At 39.3% G+C, this 14,710-nt stretch overlaps 1 protein-coding gene across 2 annotated transcripts in view; it reads left to right on the plus strand.

Annotated features, from left to right (window-relative positions):
- LOC102482021 (anoctamin-4) overlaps positions 1-14,710 on the plus strand; it is a 247,596-nt gene that overhangs the window by 87,908 nt on the left and 144,978 nt on the right. The window contains exons 5-6 of one of the 2 annotated variants that reach the window (XM_027775698.1): positions 1,593-1,693; positions 6,593-6,637. In XM_027775698.1, the coding sequence (XP_027631499.1) occupies positions 1,593-1,693; positions 6,593-6,637 (146 nt within the window). Of the gene's footprint in view, positions 1-1,592; positions 1,694-2,179; positions 2,218-6,592; positions 6,638-14,710 lie in introns of those variants that run through there. The other variant, XM_027775697.1, reaches the window with a different exon arrangement.

Consider the following 14,710-nt stretch of genomic DNA (forward strand, 5'->3'; position numbering starts at 1 on the left):
TGAGAGGAAAAAGTACCCCCATGGGGAATGGTCATGCCACAACCCCTTCTCCTCCATCTCTCCCTTCTTTGAGGATTTGAGCATAAACGCACATGTGGCTGGTGGGTTTATAAGCCACCAGGTCCAGGATTTGAGCCGTGCTGTCACTCATGTTGGGATCCAGCTGCCCCAGGCCACAGAAGCTGTCCCGTCAACATTCTTAAAAATACAAAAGTTAAATGTGGAACCAGATGCTAGCTCAGTGGTAACACATCTGGGCCCACATGGGAAGAAGGTCCTAGGTTCATTTTCTGGGGTGTCAGTATGTACAAGCTCCCTGCATGTGAACCCATGAGCTGGGCTGGATGAGGCTGGGGGTGGGTCACAGTCTGAAAGCCCTGCTGGGGGTCTCTCTGACTCTTTCCTGGAAGAAATAGATAATCTAAAAACAAAACAAAAAAACTCATATGCAGTCAAGAATGTCCCTGTGTGAGAAAGATATGGGTAAAAAAGTTAGCCACTTTGCTCATGTAAACTAGTGTGCCTCACTGTTTTCTCACTGTCCTACCTTCTTCCTAAGCCCACTCTCCCACTGGGAGGCAACTTCGGAAGAAAAGTGTCCTAATTGGTTTTTCCTGTCCTTTGGCCAGAGGGATAGAACCAAGCCTGTTGGGTGGTTATCAGGGTGTGAAGTTCTAGTTTTACTTCCCTAAGTTCTGTGCTGACAAAAAGCCCCTAAGGAGGGAAAGGTTTTGGGCCAAAGAGCACAGTCCTTTGAAATAAGCTTTACCTGACCGCAACCCAGATTTAATCTCGCAACTCTTTGGTCCCTTCATCTCCACTGCCACTAACTTCTGCTTTTGCCTGGAGGACTAAGAGAATTTCTTCTCTGCTTTCTCTGCAACTCTCCTTTATCGTTTATTCTCCAAACAGCAACCATAGTGATCTTTGAAAACCTTTAACAAAATGGCCTCCCGTGTTCCCAGAGTAAAGCCCACTGTCTTGTGGTCTGGGAAGCCTGGCATACTCTGCCTCCTGCTCACCATTTTGGACTCTTGTCACATCACTCTTCTCCATACTTAACACCCCTCAGCCATTCTGTTCTTCTTTCTGTCCCTAGAACAACAAGGTTTAAGGCCTTCGTACCCAGAGCATTCACCTCATGCTCTTACCTGTCTGATGCCTTTGCCTCCCATAGGTCTCAGGTTACATGTCATCTCCACAGAGAGACCTTTCTTGACCCCTTGTCCAAAGTAGCTTGTGTTCCCCATCCCCAAAACTTTTTCCCACACTTTGTTATCTTCAGAACATTCATCAATATCTGAATTTATCCCTCTCTTTTAAACTTGTTTTGACCTTTTTTTCTTTTTCCAAATATTTTTGTGGAATTTAAATGTCATTCATACCTTTCTCGTTCACAGCTGTCTCTAGTGCCTGAAACACAGTAGCATATATGTTGAATGAATACATGTACACTCAAGGGCCTGGCTTACTGCAGAAGAATGCCCCAAATCTTAAACTCCATATGAGTTCAATGGTCTAAGTTCCAATTCAGTTTAAACTGTGGGAGACTTGGATATATTTTTCAATTTAGTTTATTTTTTCTGTTGCAGTCCTCTCTAATAAATAGTGACATTATCTTTGTGAAGTTGCATGCTCCATGGGAAGTCCTTGGAAGATATGCAGAACAAATGAATGTAAGAATGCCTTTCAGGTAGGTGTAAATGTGTTTCCCCCCACTCTCTGCAGCTTTACTGCAAATCCCATGTTCTTTTTTATCGAAACAAATAAAACTGAAAAGCAGATTGGAAAGCTACCAGAGGAGAAAATCTTTCAAATGTTTAAGAAATGCAAAGGAGTCTTTGTGGCCAATAATGATCTCATGGTTCTTTGTGAAAATTTCTGGCTAATTCAGTCCTTAGAAGGTAGATATTTGAAGTGCTTATAATTTTTAAAAAAGCATTTTCCAAGTGGCATTTTATTTCCAAAGTGGCATTTTTAGAAGTCCTGTATACTGCTGCTTTGAACAGCAAGACTGGGCAACAGGGATTATATTCATGTTCCTTACAGACTGCTCCCTTATAGAAAAACATTAAAGTCTACTTCCACAGAAACAAGTTTAAGAAATTTCATGAAAATGTGATTTTTTAATTTATTTTTTTGAGAGGTTTTTGCTATAGGACACATGAGCTTGCTTGGAAGATATGCAGAACAAATGAATGTAAGAATGCCTTTCAGGTAGGTGTAAATGTGTTTCCCCCCACTCTCTGCAGCTTTACTGCAAATCCCATGTTCTTTTTTATCGAAACAAATAAAACTGAAAAGCAGATTGGAAAGCTACCAGAGGAGAAAATCTTTCAAATGTTTAAGAAATGCAAAGGAGTCTTTGTGGCCAATAATGATCTCATGGTTCTTTGTGAAAATTTCTGGCTAATTCAGTCCTTAGAAGGTAGATATTTGAAGTGCTTATAATTTTTAAAAAAGCATTTTCCAAGTGGCATTTTATTTCCAAAGTGGCATTTTTAGAAGTCCTGTATACTGCTGCTTTGAACAGCAAGACTGGGCAACAGGGATTATATTCATGTTCCTTACAGACTGCTCCCTTATAGAAAAACATTAAAGTCTACTTCCACAGAAACAAGTTTAAGAAATTTCATGAAAATGTGATTTTTTAATTTATTTTTTTGAGAGGTTTTTGCTATAGGACACATGAGCTTGCTGGAAAGACAGAGACAGACAGAGAGATAGAAAGCGAGAAATCATCCCCCAGGGGGGATTGCCACACCACAGTCCCTTCTCCTCCATTCTCCTCTCGAGATCTTGGGCACGCACGCACCTGTGCCTGGTGTGAATTTAAGCCACTGGGTCTGGGACTCTAACTGTGGTCAGCTGCATGGGAGTCCAGCAACATAGCCATTATGCTAACTGCTGGTCCCAAAAATGTGATCTATTCTTAAAATAACCAATTTTTTAACTTTAAAAAGTCATAAATTTTTTACACATACAGTCATGAGCTGCCTTTCTGTCTACAATAGATTGCGTATTTGATGGTGGTCCCATAAGATTGTAGCATATAGCCTAGGCGTGGAGTAGGCTATACCACCTAGGTTTGTGTAAGTACACACTGTGATGCTTGCAAAATAACAACATTACCTAACCACGCATTTCTCGAACACATTCCTGTTGTTATTTGATGCCTGAGTATATTGATATTTGTTCCAAGAGCAATAGAAAATACCTTGTGTGGCTTTCTTAGTTATTTAAAAATGACTCATATATTTTCATCTCATGATGAGTATTCTTTTTCTTCCAATGAATTAAGAAAAAAGTTATCTGCATTTGCTATCCAAAAATAAAATATCAAACCTAAAATGATAAATGCCAAGATATATATACTGAAGGGGGCCAGGGATACATAATGATATATGCTAAAAGAGGTGAGAGGATTTGGTATCAAGGACAGATCCAAAGGGGCTTAAAGAATTAAGTACTCTTGATTTGCAATTTGCCAATAAGACCAAGTCAGACAACAGGAACTGGGCAAATGAGTACCATTTCTATTTTATGCTTATATTGAACTATGAAACTTTATGGAGACTCAGCTACAATCAGAGACAGAAAGAGAGGATAGGGATACATTTAGAGAAGGGCGATTTTCATTTATATCCCTGTAATCTATTTCCCTGGCGCCTCTTATTTTCTTTGTTTATTGACCTTTATATCCTAATACCAAATCAAAATAGAGCTGGGATTTCTACATCTGCTTTCCTGTAGGCAAAATTCTCAAAGCAGATAAACACAGTTCTTATGATTTATTTCTGTGTTAAACATGTTAAACAAAAGAAAATTTGAGAACCTTCAGGATTTGTAAAAAGAAACATTTATATATAAACATATATATAAAGAAGCATATACAAATCTATATACATGTGTAGACACATTTACAGGAGAGGGAAAGACTCAATTTAGTTTCCATTGAAAATTATTATACTAGATAATTTAGACCAATTATTTATCAAAGATAGAACTATCTAATATGGATTACTGCCATATTACATCTTAGAGACAAAAAGGAAAGAAATGACTACAAAATCTGTTTAGGTAGAAATGGACACCCTCCTCTTCAGTATAAGTGTCACAAAAACCTTCTATTAGAACATACTTCTGTAACAATGAACCCAAAGAGACTGTGGAAGCTGGAGCCAAGTTTGTTAACACAAAGCAAGTTTCCTCAGTACCTGGAAGGATTTCATATCCAAAGGACCTGGCATATCATAGATAACACTGTTGCATGCCCATTGCCTAGCAAAAAAGTACTGCCTCCAAGCAGCCTTACTATTATTCTTACGTAACTTTAAGAGAAGATGATCCAGGGGAAGCAAGTGGCATGGTAGTTAAGGTTCTGGACTTCCGCATGGCAAACTGCCATTCGAGCTCCAGACCTGGTGGTTTGAAAATCACATCAGGCAAGTGTGCATGCATGCATGCCTGAACTCCCAAGAGAATAATGAAGGAAAAGGGATTGAGTTGTGGCCTTTTTCCCTGAGTGACTTTCTACTTTCTCTCTCTCTGTCTCTGGTGAGCAAACATGACCTATGGCAAAAATCTAAGAAAAAGAGAGAAGGTGATCCAATGAAAAGGAATGTAAAATATTCATCTCCTTTTTAGATGCAGGAATTTCTGCACAATGACAGGGTAAATACTGTTCATGTGTGACATTAATTGGTCTCAATAATACTGATGTGGTTTTACCTAAGCATAGCTTTACTTGTTACAATCTGATGCATTTTGAATTTATGTTATTATCTTGACCACAGTTTCAGACAAATAACTCTAAGCCTCCTCCTTCCAAAGGAAGACTTCTGCCATATCATTTTCACAAACTGTAGCAACGTTAATTTTGCTGAATTTAAATGCCCCAAAGAATCTTCTCTGTATTTATTATTTTCTATAGCTTACATTTCTGAATCCCAGGGTTAGTCTCTGAGTTTTTTATTCCTGCAGTATTTAAAAGAAAATTGAGACACAGGTTTTTATGAGAATTGGCCAATCAAACCTGCTTCTTAAATATCTGTATTTCCAAAGATATAGTTTTCTTAATTAATAGACTTCATTTTTTTAGATTATTTTTAGGTTTACAGAAAATCAAAAAAGCAGAGTGTTGTAATAACTGTCGTTTAACTCAATTTCATTATTATTAATATCTTCTAGTAGTATGGTGTATTTGTAATAAGTGATGGCCCAATATTGATACATTATTATTAACTAAAGTCCATAGTTTACTGTGGGGTTCACTCTTTGTGTTGTATAGCTTTATAAGTTTTCACAAATGCATAATAACATGTATCCGTCATTGCAGTATCATATAAACAGTTTCACTGTCAGGACCAGCAGGTGACATGGTAGTTAAGGGCCCTGGACTCCCACATGGCCGACTGCAGTTCAAGTCCCGGACCTGGTGGCTTGCTTTCTCACTTTCTCTCTCTCTCTCTCGCTCTCTCTCGTTCTCTCGCTCTCTCGCTCTCTCGTTCTCTCGTTCTCTCACTCTCTTGCTTTGTCCCTCTCTGGTAAAATTTTTTTAAAAAGTAAATAAATAAAGTTAAATAAAATAATCCTTTAAAAAATATAGTTTCACTGTCTTAAAACCTCCTGTGTTCTATCTATTCTGTCTCTTCCTGCCCCAAACTCCTGGCAACAACTGATTTTTTAATTTTTTTTGCCCTCTACAGTTTTGCCTATTAAAAACTCAGATATGTTTTTTACCACTTAAACATTTTTAAATACATAAACTTCCCATTTTCTAAAAGTGAGATAGTTTAGTAACAATTCAGAATATACATAAACGGTGTCAGGTTCATTACTATGGCATGGGTTGAAGCCCAAAATGGAGAAAGGGAGATCGCATTTTAATAAAGCATCTAATACATCTTCTCCACCCAGAATTTTCACTCTTAGTTTTTAAGATGCAGATATACAGCAGCATGAGAGGTTCCCACATCTGATTTAAAACAAAAAAATCAGGATTGCTTGGTTTTACCTGTTTAATTTATCTGTAACTAAGGCCAGTGGTCAGTGTGCCAGTGTGGTTATTTGCAATGGGGTGTTGAGGCTGGTAAGTTAGTGTCCTTCTCATACTGGTTGTAAACATATATTTGTATATTACCCCATCTATACCATGAGAGAAGTGTTCTATAAACTTAGAGTGCTATGTAAACATTTGTTAATATAATGTGCCCATTAAGTTATGGTGTATGGCACCCCCCAATCCATATCCACATTTCCCTGGGAAGAAGCTGACCTCAGCTGAATCTGAGCAAATACCAGTCACTCCAAATCAGCACACTGCACATTTTGTAGGCAAGGAGTCGCCGTGAAAATGATGGTAATGAGGAGAAGAAGAAATATTAATGGAAACTGTTTCTTAAGATTTCATGTCTCAAAAACGCATGCCCTGTGTTCCCACTGCATTTCTCACTGTTAATCTCTTTTTAGTTTTTTCTTCTTCACCTCTTACAGGCTTCTATCTTCAATCTCCTTTCCTTCCTTGCTAGTTCAAACTGTAACTGACGATGGGTTTTCTTCTCGACTGGCTTCATTTTTGCTGTTCTTCCAGGAGAAAAATCTATTACCTGCCCCGCCGGTACAAGTTCATGAGCAGGTTAGTAGCATGCGCTGTCATGATTGTGTTTGTTTGTCTGTCAACCTGTGTCCTCCAGCAAGGAGCTAGAAGCTGGGAAATATGGGCCTTTTCATAAGGAAAAGCTGGCTGCTGTGTTTATTCCAAAAATAGCTGTTTCCAATTGGCCTGGAATAAAAAAAATTTTTTTAATTGAAAAAAAAAAAAAGCAAGGCTGAACATGTCTCTCTCAGAGTCTCCCCTGGAACGTTTTTTTTTTTTTTCTTTTTTTTTTTTTTTTTTTTTTTTTTTTTTTTGAGACAGACAAAGAAACAGAAAGCGAGAAATCACCCCCCAGGGGGGATGGCCATGCCACAATCCCTTCTCCTCCATTCTCCTCTCAGGATCTTGGGGACACACGCACATGTGCCTGGCGTGAGTTTAAGCCACCGGGTCTGGGACTCAAACCGTGGTTGACTACATGGGAGTCCAGCGACATAGCCATTACACCCACTGCTGGTCCCTCCCCTGGAACTTCTTCACATTTAGGAAGATGCAGTTCAACTCCAGGTGTGTTGGAGCTGTTACTTTTTAATTTTCCCCATTCTATTAGGCAAATTATTTTAAGAATTCCAGTGGTTCAGTGCATTCTCAGTCTGGGTATTACTTTTTTCCATACAAATTTCTTCCTCCACCATATGTAATTCGAAAGCTCAAAAACCACTGGATGAAGATTTCATTTACTGTACTTTGTATTCTTTCAAAGCTTTTTCCTCCTGTTTTGAGAATCTAGGGAAAAGCATCAATGATATATCCCTTAATTCGTTTCTGTTATGATCATTGGTAAAGTTAATTTCAAAATCTTAATTGTTCTTGTTTCCATTTACCCTGAGTTGAATAGATAGTTTAACTGGGAAAACCTCTCTGAAAATCTTACAATTATCAATAGTTCAATGTGAGATTTAGGAATTAGGTTCACTGTGTTTACTTGGTAAGTGGAGTAGAAATTGAAGATAGTTGACATATTTTGCTGAGTTTCCTTAAAGGCATGTGCACTCAACACAGTATGGTGTAAAAACTGGCATCCAGAGAAACCAGCATGTTGTAGTTTGTAAAAGTTTCTCTTTGCAGCAACCTTATTAGTAATTCTTTCATTAGGCTATAGTCATGCAGCGGGATTCACCATGATTTAGATTAGCCCCTCTCAATAATAAACTTCTGTGAAAGCCTGATGCACCACATTAGTAGTTCCCAAATTTCAGGCAGTATGATAGTCACCTGGAGGACTTGTTAAAACAAAGAGTTTTAGACTCTAACCCCAGAGTTTCTGATTCAGTAGGTCAGTGGTAGGGCCAGAAAATTTTCACTGCTAACAGTTTCCCAGCTGAGGCTAATGTTGCTGGTCCCAGGGCCATGTTTTGAAAACCACTAGTCTGTCTAATAAGTCCATCTCCACCTTCCCACTAAATTAGGGATTTGGGGCCAGCAAGTGGTGTAATAGATAAGGCAGCTGGATTCCCACATGACCAACTGAGGTTTATTTGAGTGCTAGACCTGGTGGCTTGAAAATCACACTGGGCACGTATGCGTGTGTGAGTGCCCAAGATCCCGAGAGGAAAATGGAGGAGAAGGGATTATGGCATGGCCATCCCCCTTCTGGGGTGATGTCTCTTTTTCTTTTTCTCTGTCTCTTTTCTCTATGGTGAGTGCATATACCCTATGGCAAAACCTAAAATAAAAAATTTAAAAAATAGCAAAAACAACAACAAACAAAAACCCCACTGTGTTCTGGTATCAAGGAGTCTGCACCTCCTCTCAAGCCCCACCAAAAAAAAGAAGGGTTTGACTGACTATAGATGCAAGGAATGAAACCCCAAATCAAATAAAACCTGAAGACGGAAATAACAACAAAGTGAAGAGACATTTCTCCCAATTTTGATAGCACACTGGAAATTCAAGTCAGTACATGATATTGTTTCAATCTGTGGAATGAAATAAATTGCAGATCATAAAAGAAATGGAGGGTGGGAGAAGTCTAACTCTCATCCAGATTTGCCAAGCAGGCTTCACTCAGCAAAGTCCGGATGTGCAAGACAAAGCACACCCTTTGGCATCATAAAACCTATGTTGGCACTGGATGATTTGGGGCAAGTAATTTCATATCACTGAGCCTGAGTTTTGCACAATTATACTTGGGGACACACGCACATGTGCCTGGCGTGAGTTTAAGCCACCGGGTCTGGGACTCAAACCGTGGTTGACTACATGGGAGTCCAGCGACATAGCCATTACACCCACTGCTGGTCCCTCCCCTGGAACTTCTTCACATTTAGGAAGATGCAGTTCAACTCCAGGTGTGTTGGAGCTGTTACTTTTTAATTTTCCCCATTCTATTAGGCAAATTATTTTAAGAATTCCAGTGGTTCAGTGCATTCTCAGTCTGGGTATTACTTTTTTCCATACAAATTTCTTCCTCCACCATATGTAATTCGAAAGCTCAAAAACCACTGGATGAAGATTTCATTTACTGTACTTTGTATTCTTTCAAAGCTTTTTCCTCCTGTTTTGAGAATCTAGGGAAAAGCATCAATGATATATCCCTTAATTCGTTTCTGTTATGATCATTGGTAAAGTTAATTTCAAAATCTTAATTGTTCTTGTTTCCATTTACCCTGAGTTGAATAGATAGTTTAACTGGGAAAACCTCTCTGAAAATCTTACAATTATCAATAGTTCAATGTGAGATTTAGGAATTAGGTTCACTGTGTTTACTTGGTAAGTGGAGTAGAAATTGAAGATAGTTGACATATTTTGCTGAGTTTCCTTAAAGGCATGTGCACTCAACACAGTATGGTGTAAAAACTGGCATCCAGAGAAACCAGCATGTTGTAGTTTGTAAAAGTTTCTCTTTGCAGCAACCTTATTAGTAATTCTTTCATTAGGCTATAGTCATGCAGCGGGATTCACCATGATTTAGATTAGCCCCTCTCAATAATAAACTTCTGTGAAAGCCTGATGCACCACATTAGTAGTTCCCAAATTTCAGGCAGTATGATAGTCACCTGGAGGACTTGTTAAAACAAAGAGTTTTAGACTCTAACCCCAGAGTTTCTGATTCAGTAGGTCAGTGGTAGGGCCAGAAAATTTTCACTGCTAACAGTTTCCCAGCTGAGGCTAATGTTGCTGGTCCCAGGGCCATGTTTTGAAAACCACTAGTCTGTCTAATAAGTCCATCTCCACCTTCCCACTAAATTAGGGATTTGGGGCCAGCAAGTGGTGTAATAGATAAGGCAGCTGGATTCCCACATGACCAACTGAGGTTTATTTGAGTGCTAGACCTGGTGGCTTGAAAATCACACTGGGCACGTATGCGTGTGTGAGTGCCCAAGATCCCGAGAGGAAAATGGAGGAGAAGGGATTATGGCATGGCCATCCCCCTTCTGGGGTGATGTCTCTTTTTCTTTTTCTCTGTCTCTTTTCTCTATGGTGAGTGCATATACCCTATGGCAAAACCTAAAATAAAAAATTTAAAAAATAGCAAAAACAACAACAAACAAAAACCCCACTGTGTTCTGGTATCAAGGAGTCTGCACCTCCTCTCAAGCCCCACCAAAAAAAAGAAGGGTTTGACTGACTATAGATGCAAGGAATGAAACCCCAAATCAAATAAAACCTGAAGACGGAAATAACAACAAAGTGAAGAGACATTTCTCCCAATTTTGATAGCACACTGGAAATTCAAGTCAGTACATGATATTGTTTCAATCTGTGGAATGAAATAAATTGCAGATCATAAAAGAAATGGAGGGTGGGAGAAGTCTAACTCTCATCCAGATTTGCCAAGCAGGCTTCACTCAGCAAAGTCCGGATGTGCAAGACAAAGCACACCCTTTGGCATCATAAAACCTATGTTGGCACTGGATGATTTGGGGCAAGTAATTTCATATCACTGAGCCTGAGTTTTGCACAATTATAAAATGAGAATATTGCTTTCTACCCTGTAAGAATGATGTGAGGGTAGTGCCTAGTATGTAGTAGAGGTCCCTTAATGGCATCAACAAGAGAAACTATCATATGTGATATTTGTAAGAATAACCTAATGTCTTTTCATACCTCCTGTTCTCTTTCTGTTTCTGAATTTGTTTTTCATCTTCTCTAATTCTTCTTTTGTTCTGTTCTAGAGACCAGTCCACTATGTTCGGGGTCTACTTGCCAAGTAGTCATTTTCTCCACTTTTACTCCCTATATGGGCCTTGGCTCCACTCGGGCTCAGTCAGTTACCTTAAAACCAAAGGGTCATTCTGGATTTTTCACCACCTCATCTAATTAGTCTCTCCAATTCTGCAGGTGCAGATGTTCTAGAATTCATACATTACTCCTCATTCCCACTACCATTGCCTTAGCTGAGCTCTAAGAATCTCTTGCCTATTTTGTATCAATTTATCTTCCTGTCTGTGTTCTGACCCCCTTCCAAACTCTTTTCTCTTTATCTTCCTAACAAATACGATCATGGCACACGATGGCTACCCAAAAGAGAGCAAATGAAGTTAAATTCTTTAGCTTAATCATAGCCCTTTATAAACTGTCTTCACCTCTCTTTTCCCACTTACCACTCTGCCCTATCTTTATTGAACTGCTCATGATTCCCACACATATTATGCTCACTTGGATACATGTACTTTTGCAAATAGTGGTCCTTCTGGTCCCATATTGTTCACCAAAGTAATGCCTACTCAGTCCTCAAAACTCAGTCCACAGGGTTGGACCTTTGCCCATGTATATGATACCTATTTTCTGTTCTCTCGTTTGCGCCCTATGGCCCCATAATGCTGTGCTGTCATCTGCGATGTAGATGTCAACTCCCCATGTGGATGGCATTTGAAGGCTAGCACGGTTGGTTTGATCCTATTTTTCTGGCATCTAGTACATAGTAGGTGAGGGTGAATGCGTGGATGAACTTCCATACATAAGTGGAAGGATCAGAGTGGGGGGATGCTGTGTCAGATACACACTTGGGACTAAAATATTTGCTCAAACAGTGGGGGAGGGATGGGTCTTGAGGGCTTAAAAGCAAATGATTAAAAAAAAGAAACCACAGAATCTTAAGTTTGGAGGGAATATCAAGTGTAATCAAGCCTAACCACATATCAGCTACTTAAATGTGTGCTGTATGGGCAGCCAGTCCATGTGCATACAGCCCTGGAGTTAGGGATTCCCTAGCCCATCTATGGGTAGTTCTGACAGAAAGTTCTTCCCTCAAATAAATCATAATCTCTCTTTCTCGTTAGCTTCCACTCTTTGATCATAGTTCTGCTCACTGAATAGACAAGAAATAATTGAAAGGGCAAAAAAAAAATTAAGAAAGATTGTGAAATTATAAACAAAAATAGCACTTAGCAGCTATTTGGAAATTTAGAACTGGAGAGAAAGAGGTTTCCACATCTAAGAAATTGGGGGGGAAAAGTGTGGGCAGTTTTAAAAAAGAGAAAGAGGTTTCCACATCTAAGAAATTGGGGGCGGGAGGAAAGTGTGGGCAGTTTTTAAAAAGAAAAAAATATATAAGGAAATCCAGGGCCAGCTTGTGTCCTGGTGGTTAAGAAGACTGGATCCCACATGGCTGACCATGGTTTGAGCCTTGGACTTGGTGGCTTGAAAAACATGCTTGGCATGTATGCATTCCTAAAGCAATGGGAAATGGAGGAAAAGAAATTGCAATCACCCCATGCCATAGGGGTGATACTTTCTCACTTTCCTACTTTTCCTCTGTTTCTCTGTCTGTCTTTGGTGAGGACTAAGACCCTCTGACAAAAAAATTGGCTGACCATGGTTTGAGCCTTGGACTTGGTGGCTTGAAAAACATGCTTGGCATGTATGCATTCCTAAAGCAATGGGAAATGGAGGAAAAGAAATTGCAATCACCCCATGCCATAGGGGTGATACTTTCTCACTTTCCTACTTTTCCTCTGTTTCTCTGTCTGTCTTTGGTGAGGACTAAGGCCCTCTGACAAAAAAATAAAATAAAAGGAAAGGAAAGGAAAGGAAATCCAGAAGAGATACAGGTGTGGTGAGGAAGATAATGATTTTTCTTTTAATTATTCTGTATTAGAGCTCACAGTAGGTGTTTGAGACATTGGTGTCCTAGAAGCCTTTGGAAGTGATGGCAGAACTGTTGGAATAAGAGGTAAAACTAGAGAATTTGGTTTGGAAGTCAGTGGTTTAGAAGTCATGATTTTAGTCAGGGAAATGTATGGAATTTCCCAAGAAAGGATGTAGAGAGGAAGGCAAGGGGCAATTTCTTGAAAAATATGTGTTAAGAAAACCAGAAAAGATAGAAGAAGCATAAAAAGGACAATCTGAGAAACAGAAGGAGAATTGAAGGAGAGGTCTGTCAAAGGGACTAGGAGTGACTTTTCTAAGGAACATTCTTCAGCTTCTGATAAAGGATGAGAAATGAGCATCAATTGTGGATATTTGTAAATTGTTGGTAATCTTCATGATAACAGTCTCCATGGAGTGGTGGTTCTCAGACATACATCAGGATCATCTGGAGAGCTTTTAAAACACAGCTTTTAAAACCTTTTAAATCCCCAAAATCTTCATGATAACAGTCTCCATGGAGTGGTGGTTCTCAGACATACATCAGGATCATCTGGAGAGCTTTTTAAAACACAGATCACTGGGCCCATCCCCAAAGGTTCTGACTCAGTAGGTCTGAAGAAGAGGTCAATAATTTGCATTTCTATCAAGATTCCAAGTGATGCTCATGCTGATGTTCCTGGTCCAAGACCATAGTAGATCTCTGAGGTATTTGTGTCCTAGAAGCCTTTGGAGCTGATGGCAAAACATTTGGAATAAGTGGTAAAGATAGAAAATGTTTTGGGAGTTGGTGGGATAGAAGTCATGACTTTAGCCAGGAGAGTATGGAATTTTCCCAAAAACCAAATGCAAAGAGTGAAGAGAAAAAGGTCAATGGCAATTATTTTGAAAATCATGACCATAAGTGCAGGATAATGGAAACCAAATTATAGCCAGTGCAGATATATGAGGTCCTGGTGAACCAGAGGTAATTGGGGTTCTTGATGATCTTGATGGAGGATTTAGAGCATGAACCAAGAGGAGAAAAAAATAGGAGACTGAGAGCATGTGAGAAAATCACATGATCTATATGTGTACAGAGAATTGGTTTTGATTAAATGAGAACTTGAGAAGTCCCTTTTTCCAGAACTGGAAGAACAGCTCACTAAACATTAATTTTTGACTTAAAAATGCCAATGCTACTTTAAGTGAATTAAGCCACAACATTGAAAGAGTTCAGGCATTGGGAGGCTCTGAACGATAAAACTGGACAAAATAAAGGAAAAAGAATTTCAGCTATGGTGGTTGATTCAGAATCAATCTCTTAAATGGCCTTCCTTGCTTGTAGAACTAAATTTTGGACATAACTGGTATGGAGTGACTTTTGAAAAATGCAATGTTTGGTATAAATTTTTAAAATATGGTTAGTTGGAAATTTTTTTCTTCAAAGTTCATTTTTGAGAGAGAAGAGAGAAAGGCAAGAATTCTTAGGCCAGCTGGTGGAATGATGTTTAAGGTGGTAGTATCCCATAGAGGCTAATTGTACAGTTCAAGTCCTGAACCCAGTGAGTTGAAAAACATGCTGGGCATGTGTCTGTAAATGCCCCAAATCCTAAGAGGAGAATGGAGGAGAAGGGTTCCCTAGCTCTGGAGGTGAGGGTGGTTTTTCACTGTCTCTCCTTCTTTCTCTCATTCTCATTCTTTTTTTCTCTCTCTCCAGCAAGTTCACATGCCCAATAGCAAACATTTCTTTAAAAAGAGAAGGACCCTCAACAGGGTCCCACTGTGTGACACCACAGCCTTCACAAGCCTTCCCAGTTATCCAGAATCATGGGACACCCACACCTGGTATATACAGGTCAACCCAGGAACTGAACCCATGATCTTCCATGGGCATTAGCTTTGCTCATCCAGCATGTTACCACTGTACCAGTGAGCCAGCCCTATTCAGAATACATTAAACTACTTCTCATCCTTTCAGCCCAGAACAAACTGATTTAGGTGATGAAGAGGGTCTGTCTCTTTGTAGCCAACTCTAAT

This window comes from Tupaia chinensis, unplaced genomic scaffold (genome assembly GCF_000334495.1).
Source record: "Tupaia chinensis unplaced genomic scaffold, TupChi_1.0 Scaffold000054_1, whole genome shotgun sequence".
Taxonomy (NCBI): Eukaryota; Metazoa; Chordata; class Mammalia; order Scandentia; family Tupaiidae; genus Tupaia; species Tupaia belangeri.